Source organism: Mustela nivalis, assembly GCF_964662115.1.
Source record: "Mustela nivalis genome assembly, chromosome: 17".
Lineage (NCBI taxonomy): Eukaryota > Metazoa > Chordata > Mammalia > Carnivora > Mustelidae > Mustela > Mustela nivalis.
In genome coordinates this window covers 37864273-37885859 of record NC_139036.1, presented here as the reverse complement: position 1 = coordinate 37885859, position 21587 = coordinate 37864273, and the positions used below count along the sequence as shown (strand labels likewise).

At 39.4% G+C, this 21587-nt stretch overlaps 1 protein-coding gene across 2 annotated transcripts in view; it reads right to left on the bottom strand.

The window, feature by feature from the left end:
- SPOP (speckle type BTB/POZ protein) overlaps positions 1–21587 on the bottom strand; it is a 58426-nt gene that overhangs the window by 10327 nt on the left and 26512 nt on the right. For both annotated transcript variants that reach the window (XM_082704717.1, XM_082704716.1), the window contains 4 exons: positions 10143–10286; positions 9368–9489; positions 6773–6924; positions 6492–6619 (listed from right to left, as the gene is read on the bottom strand). In XM_082704717.1, the coding sequence (XP_082560843.1) occupies positions 6492–6619; positions 6773–6924; positions 9368–9489; positions 10143–10220 (480 nt within the window). In that variant the 5' untranslated portion in view covers positions 10221–10286. The remainder of the gene's footprint in view (positions 1–6491; positions 6620–6772; positions 6925–9367; positions 9490–10142; positions 10287–21587) is intronic.

The window sequence follows — 21587 nt, the reverse complement described above, 5'->3', positions numbered from 1 at the left end:
AACACAGCCCAGAGGTTTTGTTACCAAGAGTCTTCTTCCCAGCAGGAGAAGAGATGACTTTTACCTCAGTGCTGTAGTACATTCAGATACAAACGTTAGTCATGTTCTCTTGAAACCACCTCCACAAATCGAGGCTTTATCCTGTGGATCAAGTAATTTCCAATCTGCCACAATCATACTTATTCTGCACCATCCTAGGATGAGAGGCAAAAGCCCCACAAATCTCCTTCTCCTCCAAATGCTAATGAACTCTGCCTCCCCTGCCTTGAAAACCTGGGCAAAACGGGGGGGGGGGGTGGTAGGGGAAGATGGGCATACTGACCTAAGCACACATTAAACCTCAAGCGTTTACCTTATTCTGCTTTAAGCAAAAGGTTAAATACAAAGAATTCCTATGGAGGGGCACCTGGGTGGGTCAGTCAGTTAAGTGGCTACCTTTGGCTCAGGTCAGGATCCCAGGGTTCTGGGATCGAGTCCTGCATGGGGATCCCCGCTCAGTGGGGAGTCTGCTTCTCCCTCTACCCTTCCCCCCTGCTTGTGATCTCTCTGTCACTCTCTCTCAAATAAATAACATCTTTAAAACAAACAAAGAATTCCTATGGAAACTACCATTTAAAATTCTCTAAAAGAAAAAATTTCTGATAAGCCTAAAAGCACTTCACTTATTTTAGCTAGGTCTAGAACATGAAAATAAAATGCAGCTTCTCTTGGGCCTGGTAAATAATTAGCATTTCCTCACGGATGTTAGTCTAATGAACAGAACTGGGCTTGGAAGATCTTCCCCAGCAGTTAACAACTCAGTGGGTATCCCACACCACTGACACCCTTCCTCAGTCCCTTGTGACACTGACCTACAAGAGGCCTGGCTCCAGCCCCATGTGCACTAGAACAGAGTGACAGCCACAGATTTACAGAGGGAACCAACTTGCCCCCATGACTTCAACAACAACACACTTTAACTAGTTCAATTAACTGTTCAGTCTAGATAAAAACCAAGATGGGTCAGTGAAACTCAGATAAACTTGTTAGATGCCAAGTACAAGGATTTATAAATAATGTAGCATTCTAAAATAAATGGAAACTATCAAACTGAAGCTAAGGCCCAGCAGCTCAGTCTTCTGCCTAACAACCACTGTTAGGCTTTACCTTGTCCATCATATGAGGTTAAAATTGGTAATACCAAAGCAGAATTCACAAACCTTGAGAATCAGCTCCTCACTCTTGCTCTACTGCTACAAGTTAGATGAGAAAGACAGCTTAGGAATATCCTAAATGACCCAAATTTCTCTCAACCTTCAAGATGCAAGTCATCGCTTAAATGCAGTCATAAACCCAGAGGCAAAACGAATGCCCTGGCATCCCAATAACCCATAGTCTCTTTTCTGAAGGAGTGAGATATTTACTATCAGGTCGAGAAATGTATTCATTTGTTTCAAACTAATCATTATGATCCCGTGCAGTGAAGCAGCCAAGTTAATCAATTATGAATGTATTTAACATCAATAGCACATTTATCAGAGCCAGATTATAACATTATTTTAATAGCTCAGGACCCAGCACAAACTACCCCACAGAGATTTTCTCTTGTCCTATGTTAAGATCTCTAATTTGGTCCAGCCACTTTCTCATACTAACACCAGAAGTAGAAGTTTCCAGTTTCCAGTTATAGCCTCAAAATACTGATTTTTTTAAAAAAAGGAGGGGTGGGTGGAGAAAAGAAAAAGAACAATTAAATCCACTTCCTCACAGGAAAAGGCAGGAATCTCTTGGGATGGCCAGTGGAGGGAATGGAGGATGCTTCTGGCACTGGGTTCCTAAGCTTATATTAAACCAGGTTGATAGGAGCCCAGTCATTAACACTTGATGGCAATTTACTGGATGGGGTAAAATGAACTGGCAAGAACTAAGCCGAATGTCAAGCTATGGTTACCAGTGGACCCTCTGCTGGTTAGACGCACGCTTGGTAATGAATGGAGCCCAAAGACTGTGATTTGTCTCACTGGGGCAATTCCTCTCTCCAGACACAGACAGGAACACAGCAGGAAGGAGAATGTACCTTTACTGTCTGAGCCAGACTTGTTCTGTAGATATATGGATGCCTGGAGTCTCCAGAGCGCTGAATGTCTGGCACCTCTTACCAACATTAAATACGCTTAATTAAAAATAAATTTTAAATGGCATTCACAAATGAGTCTTCAGAGCCCAAACTTTTAACTTAGGAAGGGATTGTTTTCCTCTGCAAATGATGATGCTAAAATGAGACCATTTTGAGAAAAACTAAAGATTTTTTTAATGCCTATAAAGTTGACTATGGAGACTCATTCAGAATTGCAGCTGTGAAGATGACGTGACTGTGACATTTATGTCGTCTTATAAATGACTACATGGAAATGTCTCAGGAAGGCTGTATAACCCTCTACATTTCAAGTCATAAACGGGCCTCACTTTTAAAGTCAATTTCTTGTCTTAAAAAAGAAAATTTCATAAAAGACTAAAGAGTGTGCCAATTCTTATACATTTTATCTAAACATAAAAAGCCAAACTAAGACCAATGGAAATACATTTTTTAACTTCTATATAATTAAAACAATCAAGGAAAAAATAGACTCTGCATAGAGATGGCTTATAGCAGCAGCATTACTTTTAATCAAAAGACTGGCCACAATCTAAATGTCCAACAAAAGAATGAATCAACAAACTGTTGTACATTCACAAAACACACTATCACATAGCACTAAAAATGAAAGCACTAGAGTTACATCCATCATTATAAATACATTCTGAAACTATTTTTATAAAGCACAAAAAAAACCCAAGCAAATCTAAACTAGTACATTGTTCAGGCACACACATAGTAAACAAGAGAATGATTGCATACAATTTCAGACAGCTACTTATCATCACTCCCTGAGTGGGGGGACAACAGGTCTAAAGGAGAGTGAAGAAACATATACAGGTTAGTTCCAAGTTATTGGTGATGCTGCTGGGTTGGGTGCTGGGTTTATTACAGTATGCTGATAACCTAAATAACGTTACATATTAAAATCACCATTTTCATAGGTCAAGACTATCAAATATTAGCCTTGTCATATAGTTCAATTAATATATCCAAATAACCCCCCAAAAAAGAAGAGACACATATTTCAAATTTGGTAAACATACATATTCCCAGGCTATGAAAGGACATTCTATGTTTGAGAAGAAAAGGGATATTTTAAGAGTCAACTAGTGTCTGCACGATCCATATTTGGTATTTCATATTTCATACGGTATTTCATGTTTCAACTTTAGCTGCAACATCACAAACGGACACTGGAATCTTCCACCTGTCAAAGGTACGTACAGTGAAGGTGGAATATCTGTCCCTTTCTTGTTAGTAGCTATTTGTTTTCAGTATAAACAAACAGGGAAGGGCCAATAGAAGCTGAAACATTTCGTGCAGATGTTCTGTGAGACGAACTATTAAAGAGAAAATTTAAAGTGTAAAGCCTTCCTGATTCTTTCATTACCAAAGTAAATACTCTGTTTTAGGAAAACTTGCTAGAGCCCATGTTTCCTCGGGAGAATGGCATGCAGCTCACTTAGCACTGCGCGGCCGTCCAGAGGTGGAAAATGCAGAGCTGACATGGCCTGACACTAATTTGCGGTACAATGTTAGGAAAAATTACCTGACCTCCCTAGGCGCTGCTTCTCTCCCAGTAACATGAAATGAAGATAACAGAACTAATCCAGCTCAAAGGATTGTGGTAAGAGACAATTCAGGGAATACTTTGAAAATGCTTCTATATATGTTAACTAAGCCATATCACCTTGGAAGAATGGGCACATTTCCTAATGGACAAAAACATCACTGAGAACTGAAGGTGAACCCAGTGTGGCATATTATAAACAAGACCACCCATTCAGCATTTGGACAGTATGCGATCTAATTTCATTCAAATGTTCATTAACAGTAATACCACTGAAATAAAGCCCAAACACAGACATGTGATTTTTAGTCTTTCACCTTAGGATTCCTTCCTGTGGTCTCTAGGAACAGCCGAAAGAATCCATAGAACTGTTTTTTTTTTTTTTTTTAATCACAATGCAATAAACTTATTTATAAATAATCCATCGGCAGATAGGATGGAAGTGCCCAGGCCAAAGGCTGAGTGAGGAACGGAGCAGTGGAGGGCTCATGACCTAAATTTGTATGTGGACATCAACTTCATAAAAGCCTCTGAATAATAATAATAAAAAAACTAGCTCAACCAGTAATATATAAAATAGAATATGAACTAAAATACTTGTTTATAAATAATCCACTGGCAGAAGGCAGCAACAGGTCAAAAGGACAGAATGTGCAGAAAAGAATGATCTAGCTTTGGAAAGCACTAAGAACTTAGATGAGCTGCAGACATTTTTAAAACCCACACATCCAACACACCGCCCCACGCAACCGTCTTGCAATGCTGAATGCTACTAAGTCCACAGAGAGCCTTGGAACAGAAACGAGTCTCACTAGGCACAAGCCCAAGTATGAGAAGCAACACTCAGCACCTGTGGCCAACAGAGAAGTGTGAGAGGAACAGATGGCACACCTGGTTCGATGGTAAGAAACCGATGGCATCAGCAGAACTCAGCAGACGCTTCCCTGTTCAACATCTCCTCATTTCCAAAGTGTCATCTCACTTCCCTTCTAAGTCAGTAAGACAAATCTAAACTTAACCACAGGATTTCTCCTCAGAGAATTTCATATGGGGAAGCGAAGGGAGAGAATTTCGTATGGGGAAGTGGAGCCCTGGATTTAACCACAGGATGAGAGACTGCCAAGTGAGGGCAGGCCAATCAGTTTCCAAATCAAGAATGTCAGTGCAGGGGTTGGAGCAGCTGGAATGGATCTGCGGGGACAGGGTGGAAGAGGGATCATGGGAGAAAAGGCTGGACCCACTGTGGACTGGAAAATGTGGCAATACAGGGGAACACTTTGCCTAAAACACCAGAGGCAATATTTAAAGGAGAGTTCTCTTTCTTGAGAAGGGTTCAAAGACTGGCTTCCATTTCCAGCAGAAATCAGAATTTTCCACTATTTCTAAATCTTTTTGAAATACCAGTCTCTAAAGTAGGTGAAGATTAAATTGATGGTCTGAAGTTTCCATCGAACCTCACATGAAACCACCTAATTGTTCTCATTTCTTCACTTGGGCAGCTGGGTTTGATCTAGTAGGACTTATATGGAATTCCAAACTCAAGTTCACAGACAAAAACAACTGCAACACTTTAATGTATTTATAGAGATGCCATCAGTCTAGTATTTCCTTCTTTTACTTCACAACAAAAAAGATGTAGCTATTATGCAACTGTTTTATATATTCAGTGTAGTATTTTAATAAACTCTGCATCCAGATTTGTCTAACCCCCAGCAACTATTCTGCAGAAATACTCAATGAGCAGTGACTGGGGAGAGAAGTCGACTTCTGCTGGCCAGGCCTTTTCCGAGAAAGGGCAAGATCCCTAAGGGACACTGTTCTCTGCTGCACAGGTGGCATAAGCCTTTGGAAGTGTCATTAACTCACAGCTTGAGCCCATTATTTTGGCAGAACACACCGGTAGTTAGGGAACTTGCTCGCACCCTCTCCATGAACACACAGTGGTCACTTGCAAGTGGTGTGGCTCAGGAAGTGGTTCTCGACCACACAAAGTACAGGGAACACAAAGATCCCATCAGACTGGAGGTTTTATTCATTTATTATGCCGTAAGCTTATGAGTATTTGTAAATATACTGATAACAGCATGAAGTGACTGATGAGTACATGTAAGCCCATTAAAGAAGCCATTTTCCAACTCACTCTGACTTTGGGAATACTTCAAGGCTTCTCCTGTAAACCCAGACAGACTCTTAGGTCACTGGAGTGAGAGAAACTCTCCTGGCTGATGACAGATAACCCTGCTAGCTAACCACAAGTTAGAGAGCTTTATCTACCCTTCACTCCAGAAAAAACGGTTCTTGCCATCATTTCACAACTACTCCAGCAAGACAAACCGGATATATCCCACTCCTGAGACGAGTCATCTAGTGGAGCACAACAGGAAAGTGATCTGAGGTTAGACCCAAGTGGACCTCACACTTCAGAAGTCAGAAAGTTTAAGGGACAAACCCACACACCGAGCTGCCGGCATTCTCCTCAGCGTTCAGTGCCAGTCTGTCCACAGGCTACCTGAAAACACCCCTGATGAGAAAGCCAGAATCCTGACCCAAGCAAGCCCAGAATCGCTCATACCTAGATAGTGCACAATCTTTGTTTTTAAGCACAGTAACAACAAGCAGAAAGGTGACGTGTGCAACAAGCCTGAAATTGTGACGCAGTTTCAGTCACAGAAACCACATTCGTGGAGCACCACTCCACTCGGGGAGTTTTCTCCCTCTCCATCCCTAATACAACATAATGAAGCCTACGGATACCGATCAGGTCTGGGAACTGTGACTCTCAGCATGGGGTAAAGGACTCACCTCACAGAAGAGGGTAAGCTTGTCATCAGGGAGAAGCCCGTTAGCCTCATCCAAGAGAAAATCTCTACGGATGAATTTTTTGAATCCCCAGTCTTTGCCTTGCACAAACCTATATGCCCGTTGACTCTCTGGAGTGGGAAAAAAAATAAAAGTCGTATTTAGATTTACGCAAAACAAAAAACAAAAAACAAAAAACCACACCAGATCAAATCCATCACTTGTCTGTGCATAAAGTTGTCTGATGTGCAACTAAAGAGTCGAATGAAGACGAGAACATTTACCCATAGCTTTGGTTTCCTCTCCCTTGGCATTCAGGATGGAGAATTTGAATTTTGCCCGAACTTCACTCTTTGGACAGCTGACCAGTAACAGGTAAAGTGACAGATAATCTTTGCTTTCTTCATCTAGCCCTTTTGGGTTTACTCTCAAACACCTGCCCGAAAGAGGGAAAATTAAAAAAAAGATGTTGGAAGCATCCACGTTTATAGGCCTTCTGAAGTGACAGGAAAAACAGAACATCTATTTCTCAAGAAAGGAAGATGTTAAGAAAACCAGTCCGGGCCCCACAGCAGGAGATTCAGATTCAGCAGAATGACTCCTCAGGAACCATTTTTTGAGAGCAACCGGAGTCACCTTTTAAAGAGTAAACAACAAAAGTAAAGAGGCATTCTAGAACCTGACAACACATCCTTTACATCTCTGCTTCCTTCCTCATAATTTCGTAAATCACCTATTCTCTCCCTAAAATATTTTAAAATTGAGCCTACTTCCACTGTGTTCTAATCCTCAATCTCAGGAAAGGCAACCCCCCTTCTTTTGTCAGGACTATAATGAAACTATGCAAAACAAAATGTTGGGGGCACATGGGTGGCTCAGTTGTTTAAGTGCCCGACTCTTGATTTCAGCTCAGGTCATGATCTCAGGGTTGTGAGATCGAGCCTTGCATCAGGCACTTGTTGTGGAGCTTGCTGAAGATTCTCCCTCTCCCTCTGCCTCCCCTCCCCCTGCCCTAAAAAAGGTGTCATTGAGCTCTCTATTATCACTTTGAGAGAGAAAAAAATTCCAGAGAAATATGTGAATAGTAAATCATCTTTTAGAGGTATTTTATCAATCTGGCAATAATATCCTAAGATTGAAATAAAGAAGGCAGTATGGAGGAAGCACAGACAAAAGTAAACTCCCATTACACAGGGTAGAGTTCCAAGCTAGGCTTCCAAATGAAGTCAGAGATGACAATCTGTTGCCAATGAATCAAGACAAATTTCAGACAGATTTAATAGGTTCAATTGAGTTAAGTTGCAAATGTCATTAGTTGAACTGCATGTGGTTCACGCTACTTCTACCACATATAATACACAGGCCATATGTATCCTTACGCCTTGCCAGTGTTACAGCACCTCTCTCAAACAGGTGGCCCAACCCAGTGCCCCTCCAGGCAGTGCATATGCCGTATACACTGTGCTCAAGATGTGAATTTAAATACAATGCCCAAGTAGGGTGCCTGGGTGGCTCAGTTAGTCTAAGAGTCTGACTCTTGATTTCAGCTCAGGTCATGATCTCAGGGTCATGAGACAGAGCCTCACACTGGACTCTGTGCTGGGCACGGAGCCTGCTTATGATTCTCTCTCTCTCACTCCTTCTGCCCCTACCCCATGCTTGCTCATGCTCTCCTCTCTCTTAAATACATACATACATACAGTGCCTAAAAATAAAGCATTCTCTCGGAACCTCGTAATATACTGCTTAATGCACACAGCCAACAAATACTAAAGAGAGTGGTTTAACTCTTCAGTAGGTTAACAGAGATCAAAACTGGGTGGCTGGCACACATGTGTTCTGGTCCTGGCAGCAAACCTATGGTTGTATCCTTAACTGCCAGCGCCTCTTCAAGGGGATGCATGGTTTGGCTGGGACCGACCCTGACTCTCAGATCATATTCCCCTTGGCTCTAGAGATTAATGGAGGGAACCCAAACCTAGGCCAGTCAGTACATGTAGGACATATTCTTGGCCACAGAGTTAATTCAGTGAAAGTTCAAAGAGTTCTGTTGGATGGTAGTGGGTTATACCCATTGCTATTGCCAGTCATCCTTTAACCACAAGGGAAACTGACTTGAGATGTCCAACAGTGTGGAGAACAGAGAGATGGGGTCCTTAACCTCACCACTGGGCTGCTGGATCAAACTACCTTCAAAACCACCCTACACCCTGGGCATTCTGGTTACATAAGCAAATAAATCTCCTTCATTGTTTTAAAAGCAGGCCTTTAAAGTTGAAATTTTCATGCTAAAATCTAAGTTTCTTGCTTTTCTTAAAAAGTCAGCAAATATGACAATGGTCAGCCTTTATCCACACCCAGCCACAGAGAGCTGGAGCTGAGCAGCCACCACCCCTTTTAGAAGGTCACTCAACACTCACACCATGTATGAACATCATTTACAACACTGGCCCTCTTTACTCATTTATATTACCCTACAGCCATCTGAGTTTGCTGATCCCTGATATTACTCACTGAATTAATTCAACAAATATACAGTGAGGGCACCTGGGTGGCTCAGTCGGTTAAGTGGCCGACTCTTGATTTCGGCTCAGGTCATGATCTCAGGGTCCAGGGATCGAGACCCGGGTCAGGCTCTGTGCTCAGGGAGGCATCTGCCTGAGGATTCTCCCTCTCCCTCTGTTCATGTTCTCTTTTAAATAAGTAAGTCTTTAAAAATACATTTTTACAATGAACACCTATCATGTTCCAGGCACTGTTCTAGGCACTAGAGAATACGTGAAGAACATAACAATGTCTCTGCCTTCGTGGATCCTACGTTCTAGTCAAAACAGGTAACTTTTAGAAAAACTTTAACAGCTAGAGATAGTCTTCCTCACCATTTCAGTTTATCATTGGCTCCTGATGAAAAGGTTGAACTTTTAATGACTTCACCCATTTCCTCCCGGCAAAAGCTAAAGTTATTGATGGTCCACATGTAGGAGAATTTCACTACCTTGATCTGTTGACAGAAAACCAAGAAATTAAATAGGAAGTGAGCAACCTGGAAAACAGGCTGCAGATCAAATAATCATTTCCCTTCCTCCCTCCATCTGCATGAGTCCCATAGGAAGATAGCTCTGTCTGGCCGGCACGGTGGCTCAGCTTTTTCTGTCCCTCACCCACATTTTAAGAAATCTCACAGTGACCAACTGCTTTCATAACATTTCTCCACTTCTGAGAAACACTGGGTGGAAAGTGAGAAAAGCATGGACAGGGGTGGGCAAGCAGATAATAAAGCTGTACCTAAAACAAGCCTCTGCTCAGAGCAGTGTTTGACAATTGCTGATGATACTGCTTGGAGCTGCAAACCTCAAACCTGGTTTCCTGTGAGTTGCCCAAAGAGGAACATATTTCCATCAAGGTGGCTGTGAGTGGATCTAGTTTCAGTAATTTCCCCCTGCTTTCAACCTCCAGTGAAAAACCACTGGCCTAGTACATTCAGATGCCATGTGGAAAACCAAGGAATGGAAAGCTGACAAGTACTTTATCCGCTCTTTGACAGTTATGTCCTAGAGAAAGCAGGAAACCTAATGAAGAAAAGAAATCTTCTTCCCTTCATTCACCCAAACCCTCCCAAGATACATGATTTACAGGGTGATAATATGAACTTACCTGTGTGTAGCACCAGCTCTCAGCTACAGGGCCACTCGACATTTCTGCCGGAGGTGGAGGACTTGGAACCCTTGACATCGCCAGTTTGAAGGTTAAACAAGATCTCCAAAGTCAGGGGACAAAGATTTCTGTTCTCTCTTCACCCTAGTTGACCCAAGAAGCATGAGGATTTTATTAGATTAATGGTATACTATCCTATTTCCGTTTGACCTTGCAGATTGGAAACTGTGTCTCCTGCCCTGGAATGCTCTACCATATCACTCAAATGGCTCTAGCATTCAGTGTTAACCTTGAGAAGACCACCTAATCGGAAGCAGCCTCCTGCTCACAATTCTATCACCCTGTTTCCATCCTCTGCTCAATTCCTTTTTTTTTTCCCCCAAGATTTTATTTATTTATTTGACAGAGAGAGAAAGACAGTGAGAGAGGGAACACAAGCAGGGGGAGTGAGATAGGGAGAAGCAACCTTCCCTCTGAGCAGGAAGCCTGATGCAGGGCTCGATCCCAGGACCCTAAGGATCACAACCCAAGCCAAAGGCAGATGCTTAACAACTGAGACCTCCAGGAGCCCCCCAATTCCTAATATTATCTTACCAAATGAATCTTCTCAAAGGGCAGATAAAGCACATCCATGAAAAGGCTGCCAAAGAGAAGACAGCACAGTGAACACCACATACAACTCTGCCACTGGCTCCTTTCTCTGGGGGTACAAACAGTCCACTCCTAAAAGGAAATGACCTTGTTACCTCCCTAACTACTGTCTCATCTCCTACACTGCAGTGCAAACTTCTTAAGAGAAGTCTTCTATTCTTCAATTCAGTGCTGGCTGCTCTCCTGAAGGGCAACATTCCCCCCCTTCTTAGATGTGTTCCTTTCTCTGCAGCATTAGAGATCTCCTTGCTTACATACTCTATCACTACCCAATTTTCCAGATTCCTCTCCTTGCTCTGTTTTCTGATCATTCCTCTGTCTCTCTTATTGGAGTCTCTTTCTCCAGTGTTGCTTCCATGGTTTAATTTGCCATCATTTTCTCGATCTACATTCTCTCATTTTATCCACCCCCAGTGTCAGAGTTTTGCTTTTATACAAATGACTCCCAAATCTCTCTGTGACCTGTCTCATAAGCCTCAGGCCACCTTTAAATAACTGCTGTACATCTCAAGAGGGTGTCCCAGCAGTATATCAAATCCAAGTCCAACTTCTCCCCTCCAAGGCCTTTCTTTCTTTCTTTTTTTTTTTTTTTTAAAGATTTTATTTATTTACTTGAGAGAGAGAGACAGTAAGAGAGAGCATGAACGAGGAGAAGGTCAGAGAGAGAAGCAGACTCCCCATGGAGCTGGGAATCCGATGCGGGACTCGATCCCGGGACTCCAGGATCATGACCTGAGGCGAAGGCAGTCGTCCAACCAACTGAGCCACCCAGGCGTCCCCCCTCCAAGGCCTTTCTAAACACAAAGCCATTCAAAACATTGGTAAATCTGGTTATAATTTTTAAGTACCATAAATAAAGCCAAAAAATAATCTGGGAAAAAAAAAAGAGTTTGCAATGCATGACGAAGGGATAATTTATGAATTGATATGTAAGTTTTCTACAAAATTCACAAGAAAAAGGACAACTACCCTGTAAAAATACTGTTCACACAAAAGGAAATAAAATAGCACTTAAAGTCTTACACCTCTCAGACCAGCAAGAAAAAAAATCAACCACACCATGTGTGGGGCCATGGGGACTCTCCTACACTGATGGCGAGACTGTAAACTAGGATGTGTATTTGGGGCAGGAACTTTCTGTATGCAGTGTGTCCACACACACCCCAAAACGTGGTAACTCTGCTTTTACTGTACATGCACTAGTGTAGGGGTTTCTCAAACATCAGTGTGCATCTGAATCACCTGCTGGCCACCATCCCCCAAATTTCTGATTCAGAGATTTGAGCTAGGCCCACAGATTTGCACTTCTAACAAGTTCCCAAGTGATCTTGATGTTCAGGCCCTGGCACCACATTTTAAGAACCACTGCCCTAGAAAAACCCTGCACGTGGGCAAAAGACGACACTGAGAAGGCTGCTCAGTGTGGCACCGCTTGTAACAATGAAAAACTAGAAACAAACCAAAAATCCATTAGGAGGGAAACAGAAAACTAAATTGGGTTATTTCCATTATAATGGAAAACTATATTTCAGGATTTAAAATTAATGAACTAGATCAGCAGCACCATGGAGATGAGATCAAACACAATGCTAATGAAAAAAAAGGAAATTTTGTAATGTCATGTGCAGTACATTACTTACGCAAATTTAAGGTTTATATATTATTTACAGATATAATATATGCATTCAATAGAACTAACAAAACACACTGACAAGCTATGCATCAGATCCACAATGGGAGAGCCGGGGAGAAGAATGAGGCCAGGATAAGGATATAAGACATCTCAAGTTGCTCTCTCCTGTTTCTTTTTCAAAGAAAATGAGGATGATCTGAAGCAAATATGGAAATACCTATATGTCTGTTAGTTTAGGATGATAGCCTCTTGAGTATATACCATTTTTCCTACTGTTCTGCTTTATTTAAAAAATATATATTGTATTGTAAGAATAGTGCAAGGACGTATTCCATTACATCAAACACTGGTTTATAATATCCAAGGGAGAAATTTCTTTCCTGAACACCTGGTTTGTTTTCAGCTGTGCATAGACAATATGGATAAAACAGATCATGTGGTCCTTTGCCTGGCTACTAGGAAGCCATGAGACATATATGTAAGCCATTTCTTGAAACTCTAGGATCACATGTTCATTCTACAATAGCTTTATTATTTTCTTTTTTCTACTTTTATTTATTCATTTATTTTAGAGAGAACGAGCAGTGGGAGGACCAGGAGAGGGATAAGCAGACTCCCTGCTAAGGGTGCAGCCGGATGCAGGGCTTGATCCCACAACCCTAGATCATGACCTGAGTCAAAATCAAGAGTTGGATGCTTGGGGCGCCTGGGTGACTCAGCGGGTTAAGCCTCTGCCTTCGGCTCAGGTCATGATCTCAGGGTCCTGGGATCGAGCCCCACATCGGGCTCTCTGCTGAGAGGGAAGCCTATTTCCCCCTCTTTCTCTGCCGCCTGTTTCCCCCTCTTTCTCTGCCTGCCTCTCTGCCTACTTGTGATCTCTGCCTGTCAAATAAATAAATAAAATCTTAAAAAAAAAAAAAGTTGGATGCTTAACCAACTGAGCCATCCAGGTGCTCAGTTATTCACTTTGCTATATATATATATATATATATATAGCAAAGTATTATTCACTCAACTGTTTACTCTTTTATATGTTACATACTTCTGGAAACTGCCTCAAATCCTTTGTAGAAAGAGGTATAAATGAAAAACAACAAAAATCACTCAACTTACACATACTTGCTGGCCACTTAAGTAATAGGCATGAAAGGGGATTAACAGGATACAGCTGTATCCCTACAGAGTAATACCATTGGTATTACCGAAGTCCCCACTGGTTTTAAACACTATCCTACAGACATTTACAACTAAAGCATCCCATGTAATCACAGATAGGAGTTAACAGTTTTATATACATGACATGCTATTTCACTTAAGCTAGCAAACTAAGCGACAGAGTGGCATTTGGGGCTCCCTGGTTTGTGCAATTCATGATTCCATGATATACTCAAGAAACGAAACGCTACACTTGATCACCTGTGATGAAGGTATGCTTCCATTTGATGGAAAACACATTCTCAAGAACTGTTTGTCTAGTAATGAGTAAATGCACCTTAGGCAGTTTTACAAATCCCACTTACCATTACTGCCAGTAGGAGCCAGAATGAAATTTCAAAATTCCCACTTAAAACTATCTTTTGGGCAGATTGACAATGAAGATGTGAATTTTACACATTAGTTAAGAGCATAAAATTTGGCTCCAGAGGTGTGTGGTACAGCTCTACACTGAGGGATCTTAAAATGCTAACTTAAGTTTATTTTGAAGTTTTAAAAAAATACTTCAAATTTATCTAACAATTAATTTAAGGATTCTCTAAGCCTAAAAAAAGACAAGTTTAAAAAAGTTTATTTTAATGGCTTAATTGTTGTTACTGAACCATGGTCCATTATTAAAACCAGAAAAAAAAATACTACTTTGGTCTAGATCAATTTTTTCTATCTTTTTTGCTTCTCATTTATTTTGTAGCCAAGTCTTTTTGGTTTTTCTTTTCTTTTTTAATAATATCACTTTTATTCCAATTTTAAAGAATTTCTAACCCAGCAGCTAGTAGCCCTGGAAGATGCGCCTTAGACTCTGAGGAGCTCTAACCACACAACCTGCTGAGAGGGAAATTGACTAGGATAGCACAAGTCTAATTAATTTCACTCATAGCTGGCACCATGGGCAAAGTGTTCATCAGCAAAGTAGCCTAGTGTTACATGAACTCTCTAGCTCTTCATGCCAACTGCTCAGGTGCCCAGCAGGAAAACAATTTCAGAAAAGGGGAGGTATATTTGAGGATCATGGTTTGAGACCCTTTCTAGGAGGCAACTAGGACCAAAATATAGTATCCCTGGCTTTTAAACAAGTTAGGACAAGACCAAGTTGTCTAGTGAGAAATTTCTTTTCCAAAGCTTAGCAAACTTCCCAGTATGCTGACAAAACTCTGAGGCTGAACATGTCTGTTATATATCAATTATTTATTTTCCTGTTTACTAAATCCTGACCCATGCAGCAACACCTCTTCTGAGCCACAACAAAAAAATATACTTCAAAATATCTGTCAACGGTAAAACTGGTCAAATTACAATGAAGGTAGTATCAAGTTGGCAACCAATAGCAGGTACTAGTTCATAAAGTTGCTAATTATTTTTGCCAAGAGACTCCAGTCAAACAATATAGTATGATTTCTAACTAGAACATTAAACTCTGGAGAGTAGACAAAAATAAAAAAGAAAATATTTTAATGCTATCATGATGCATATGCATGATACTTTCAATCAAGCCTATACAGTGTACTTCTTTTCTGCCTTCTTTTATACCTATCAACACTTCTGTTGCCTTCAGTAGACTTGAAGCTCTTTAAAAGGAACTTGTAACTCTTCTTTGTGTCCCCTTATCACCTAGCACAGCCTGCCTAAACAAGGCATTCAGCAAAAATACTTTGATGACTGAAACACTTACCCAGTTGCATTCTAGTTCATTAACTTTTCTGCTTGTTTCTCTCACATATCTCTAAAAGAGCCCTTGGAACAGTGCTGAGTATATTAGATTTGCAATGTAATGAGAATCATTAATTTGTTCTTTTGGATGAGTTACACAGAAAGCCAAAAACTCCTAGCCTGGCACTCTCAAGTACCAGCCTTGGTAAAACTAAGGTTCTCATCCAGTACCAACTGTATCTTCATTCTACAAGGGGAAAGAGAACGGATAAAATTTCTTTCATTTTGAAAACATGAATCAGTAATTTGAACTAAACTCTTATGTAATCAGGATTCTTTGAGGACAGAAGATGAATTCCCTTTACAATGGAGAGAAACGTCCCAATAGTTTAACCTACAATATATGCACAGCTAGGCTAGAACACTCTCTGAAAAGTGTTACAAAGACAGCTTCTACAGTTCTTTTTTATCTTTCTTTTATTCCCCATAAGCATTCCTCCATCTTCAATCTAATCCAGTCAACCAGCGAAGGGGAAAAAAAAAAAAAAAAAGAATATCAGCAACAAACACAGGCATATCACATACATGGTATCTGTAAGTTAGCTATACAGGTCCATTGGTCTTAAAAGTACAGGAATTAGGGCGCCTGGGTGGCTCAGTGGGTTAAGCCGCTGCCTTCGGCTCAGGTCATGATCTCAGAGTCCTGGGATCGAGTCCCGCATTGGGCTCTCTGCTCAGCAGGGAGCCTGCTTCCCTCTCTCTCTCTCTGCCTGCCTCTCCATCTACTTGTGATTTCTCTCTGTCAAATAAATAAATAAAATCTTTAAAAAAAAAAAAAAGTACAGGAATTAAAAAATAATAATAATAATTACAGGAAGGAGATAATATGAGACTGAACCATGAAATTGTTTTGTCAGCCAAAACTAGTCAAACTGGCAATTTCATGTGGTTCAACATAGTGCACAAACATGCACAAGCTAGATGGCTGGGAACAGAGCTTCTTAAAAGAATGGTTTATTAGGGACTTTTTAAAAGCCTATTATTTTTTTTTTCTTTTGGTTTAAAGCCTTGTACAGTTTCCAAGTAAAGAAAAATCCCAATGTCATACTATCTTAACCCTGAGAGATGTTGCATTTACCCAAACAGAAGATGTCAAAACGACTGTTGACCAAAAATAAATAAATAAATAAAAATAAATAAATCACAAAACTATGGGAAGAGTTGTATATATTCATTTTTGAGAAAATAATGTGACCTCAAAGTAATGTTTGTATTTCTCCTCTTAGTGTCCTCAATAATATACAGCCTGTAACATAGGAACTTCTCATTACCCTAAGGATAGATTATTACAGGTCATACTGACTTCCTCTGTTGCAAGGTTTGAATGACTTAGGTAATCTATCTGTCATAGGTAAAGTTACTGCAATTCAATCTAGTCTAACAAAATACTAAATGTACCTTTTTTGTTTCTTTTTAAAAAACAGACACTTCTTTTATAATGAAACTAAGGGCAATCAAGAGAGACCTTAATAAACAAAGGAAAGACTGGGGTTTCTCTTATATTCCTTATCAGATTCATGCTTTATAGAATTTACAACTTAAAGATGACTGCTTTTGTCTTTATTGAGATATAACTGACATACAACACTATTTGTTTCTGTTTTTTTAATTCTTTAACAAAAGGATTTCCTATTAAGGGAATCTAAAGATCAAGAAGAAAAAGTCAACAGCCTACTGGAAAAATGGGCAAAGAACAGCCCATGATTTGCAGAAATGTAAATACCAGTGGCTCTGAAATATACAAAAACATGTTCAACTCTCATTCATAATAAGATAAATGCAAATTAAACCACACACTGATTCACCCAGTGAATTGGCAAAGATCAAAATGTTTGATAACACTTGCTCAGAGTAAGGAGAACATTTCTGATTAGAGTATAAATTGTTAGATTCTGCATGAAGGGAAATGTATATCAGAATGAATAAGAAATGCACATACCCTTTGATCTAGCAATTTCACTTCTAGAAATTTACCTTACTAATATATTTAATATGACAAATATAAAAGGTTTTTTCACCGTGGTATTATTTGTAATCACAAAAGAATGGAAAAAACCTGAAAGTCCAACAAGGGTTTGAGTAAATGAATTATGATACAAATAGACAATATAATAAAAATCTGTTAAAAATTGGGAGATTCTATCTAAAGAGGAAAAAATATTATTTATTTTAACATATACATAATATTCTCTGTAAAGTTATATAAGACCCCAGGGACACTGGTTACTTCCAAGGAAGGAAACCAGGGTACTTGGGTAGAAAGGAACTTTCCACTGTATTTCCCTTTTGTACTATGTGAATATATAAATCTTTTCAAATAAAATTTTTAAAAAATTTTAAAGCCATTAGCAGGCTTTACAATTAATTTTTCTAACTGATGTGATGGCTTATAAACCAGAGCCTTATGGAAGACAAGATAGGAATTCTCCATTGGTTTCCACTGCTATTTGAGTAAAATCTACCTCTGTCATGACTGCCAAAACCTCAGTCTATGTCCCTGACCTCATCTAACACTTACCCTTCACAGTCCCTATGCTTTAGTCACTCAGGCCTTTAATTCTACTTAGAGAGCACACCAGGCTCTTTCCTGAGCCTGGAAAGCTCTTTCTGCCTTCAGATCTTTTCATAGCTGGCTCCTTGTCATTTAAGTGTTCTATCAAGTATAGTATCTTGAGAGAGGCCTTCCCTGACTCCCTACTTCCAGGCTGCCCCTCTCATTACATTATCCTATTTTATTTTCTTCATTATCACTACCTGAAATGATCTTGTTTCAAGTTTCTTACCTGTCTAATGTCTTCCCCCCTCCAGAAATTAAGCGCAATCAGAGAACAGCATCCCCCATACCTAACATGGTATTATAACAGGTACTCAGTAAATATTTGTTCAATGAAATTATTGTTGAATAACTAGACTACTGTCTTTGGGGTTCATATTTTTCCTTAATGAACTCCTGTTAGAAGGTTAAAGTTAGGGAGTTGCTGAGTGAATAACAGCTACAGGAATCCAGGCACACTTTTAAAACAATAGAACATTTTCAAAAAGAAAAGTATCAGTTCATCTCACTCCAATTTTAAGTAAATTCAATATGTTCCAAAACGATACTCTTCTTCGATTAAAAAAAAAATTCCAAGAAAACTTGGGAGATAAGATAAGCCTATACAGCTAAATGGGGAGTTCTAAATGCATAAGACAACAGCAAAGAAAGCACATTTTCCAGAATAGGGCAATCCTGATCATGTCAGGAATTCAGGCTAGACCTTCCGAGTTTTTTCAAGTTGAAGCTTATATAATAAAATTCCAATGTATTGATAAAACTGAGGCAGATCCTTTGCATCTTTACTTAGATTTGACCTTAAATTTTCATATCTGACATGGTTTGATTCCCTTAAAATTGACATGTAGAGAAAACATATTTAACATTAAATATATACACATGTAAACATGTCCATGTATACATACAGAGAGAGAGACATACCCCTGAAACATGCCTACACACATAACTAAGTTTTTTCTATACCAGGCTAATATGTAGAACATATTTCTGCCATAGCCAAATATTTATCTAGTTAAGAGTTGAATTATTCTTGCAACTATTGTTATTTAAGGAAAACTCAGAAACAGGTATACTAGTATGTATGCAGGTCAGTACCTTTAAGATTCCCCAGCTGACAACTATCTTAGGCAAGCATAGACACTGAAATGATCGTCAGGATTAGATATACTTTCATTACATAAAAAGGCTACTCGACCTTCTTCTCCTCAATCTAAGTGTTATAAGATGGAGATTTACAGAAACAGCCTGGCTAGTAAGACTCATTCAAAGCCAAGATGAAGATGAACAAGAAGGTATAGGAAAGAATCTCAAGTCATGGAAAGCAGTAGGATAACCAAAACAACACTGGCTCCCAAACCTTAGTGTGTGCTGGCTGTTTCCAGCCTTACTGCCCTTCTCCATGGGTTATAAATAACTGCAAAGTGTCCTTGTCCCCAAGGAGACCTTTGCAGCCAGCTCAAAGGTTAAAATATGGAATAATTCTCACTTTGGATGAAACTCTTCCAGTTACCAGAAAAATGAAAAAGCCAAAAAAAATTATCACCAATTTAAGTTAAAGGCTGGGGAATAATCTCCCTCTCCCTAAAAACTATCAATTCTATAAAAGCTGTTACACAGACATATTAGCATAGTTCACTACCCCAAAAATATATCCAGGGAGAATGCAAAGCATGCTCTCTCTGTTCCAAAAGCAAAAGTCTGTCCTGAAAATGGGCAGGTGCCACTCAATAGTCCTGTAGGATAGCATCTTTTCAAGACTTTTTGAATTGTTTTGCTTTTTAATTTAGGTAAAAATGACTGAGTTAAATGCATCTATATATCCACATCTTGTCTCCACCTGGATGAGGGAGATCCAGCACAACCTATCATGGCTACAACAAGCATAGGTTTCACAAACTCTGGGCTAATACAATCAGGTGATGTGTTGCTGTTGTTAATTACTGAAACCCTGCTAGAAAACAAAACAAAACAAAACAAAAAAACTCCTCCATCTGCTTAAAAAAAAAAAAAAAAAAAAAAAAGAGCTCATTAGATTAAGCTTCTCCACACATCACTTTCAAAACCCATCATCTGGGAGATGTCTGTAATGGAAAGACAGGAATCCAAATCAGTAAACAAATCTGATTATAAAGGGGGCTATTTCACTTCAAAGTGGATCTCGTTCCAAAGGAAAACACCTTTAGAAATGAAGTTAAATAGGCAGAACCAAATAATCAGCAATTTCTCTCTTTTCACAAATTATAATAATGTGTTGATTCCACTGATGACTTGGACAAAAATCTCTAGGGCCACAAAGAGCAAACTTAGGAAAGATGAAGATTTTAACACATCCCACGTGTTATCAAAGATTTCTCCTCTAGGTTGAGAAAATTCATTCTAAAACAAGAGCTAGAACAGAATTTAAAAAAAGAAGGAGGAGGAGGAGGAAGAGGGGAAAAAACCTTATGGCTAAGAAGATATGTTTATTATATAATTATATTCTCAAAGCTGTTTCAAGATTTGGGAGGTTACAGTTTTTCACCCTCTTCCCTCAACTACAAACTACGAAGAACCTTATAAAACTCGAATAGTAAACACATGAAAGGCTTGGCCCTAATACAATTTAAGTGTGTCCAATCTGCAAGGAATTCAAAAACAGAAGACTCATTTCATGAAACAAACAGACAGAGGTTGCATAACCCCACAAGGTCCTCTGGCCTTTCTAGAAGCCAAATTCAACAATGCTGTTCTCCTCAGCCATCTATACTTTAATCGAACCATTTAAAAATATTTATTAACACAATTTGGCTACAGAAAGAGCTCAAGGAATATACAGCAAAGAAGATCATCTAAACTGGTCTTAGGGTAAACTCTGTGGACTAAGTTCATTAACTTCAAAGCTGAAAAGACCCATTTACTCCAGAAAATTTGGTATACTACAAAGGCAACCAATCCACTTCAGTATTAATTACTACTGTCTAGCATTACAGAATTTGGTATTCTCTGGAGATTCTGTTCTTAATAAGAGACTCTTAGACCTCCCTTCAACTACGAAAGAGAGATCGAAGTGTATTTCTGCTTTAATCTCCTTTAACTGTAGTCTTACCAGAAAAAATCTGATGACTGTTCACATGAGCCATGTCCATGCTCCTTACTTTGAAACCATCTGCAGAAAATAAATTCCCTCTTCTTCTAAAGTTATTAAAAATAAGCCAATTTTGATGTTAATGTTAAGGTTCTAACTAAGCTAAATGGAACAAAGGGCAGGCAGGAAGTTCTGTTTTTAAATGTTCACTCCAAAATTCATGACACAAGGAAAAAGTAAAACCACACAGGCAGACAAAACAGGGGAAAGTTAGACAGAATGTCTGTCTTAACAGAAATTCCTGGCTCCCAACAATTTGTGTCAGATTTAAAAAGAAAACTAAAATGCAGTAATACCTATTTTACCCAATAAAACTCTACAAAAACATACATAAACATTTGAGGCATGAATCTCATAGGATACAGTAAAATTTTTAAGATGCTGGCTTGAATGGCAGAAACATTTTTTTTTAAGTTACCCATAAAGAGATGAGCTCTACATTCATACACAAACGCAATCTGCTCAGAATCAAATGTCTTGAACAGAGTAAAATGAAGCCCATGACTTACTTTATTTCCTTTTATAAACTGTAATTCCTCATTTCTCTGACAATCTTTTTTC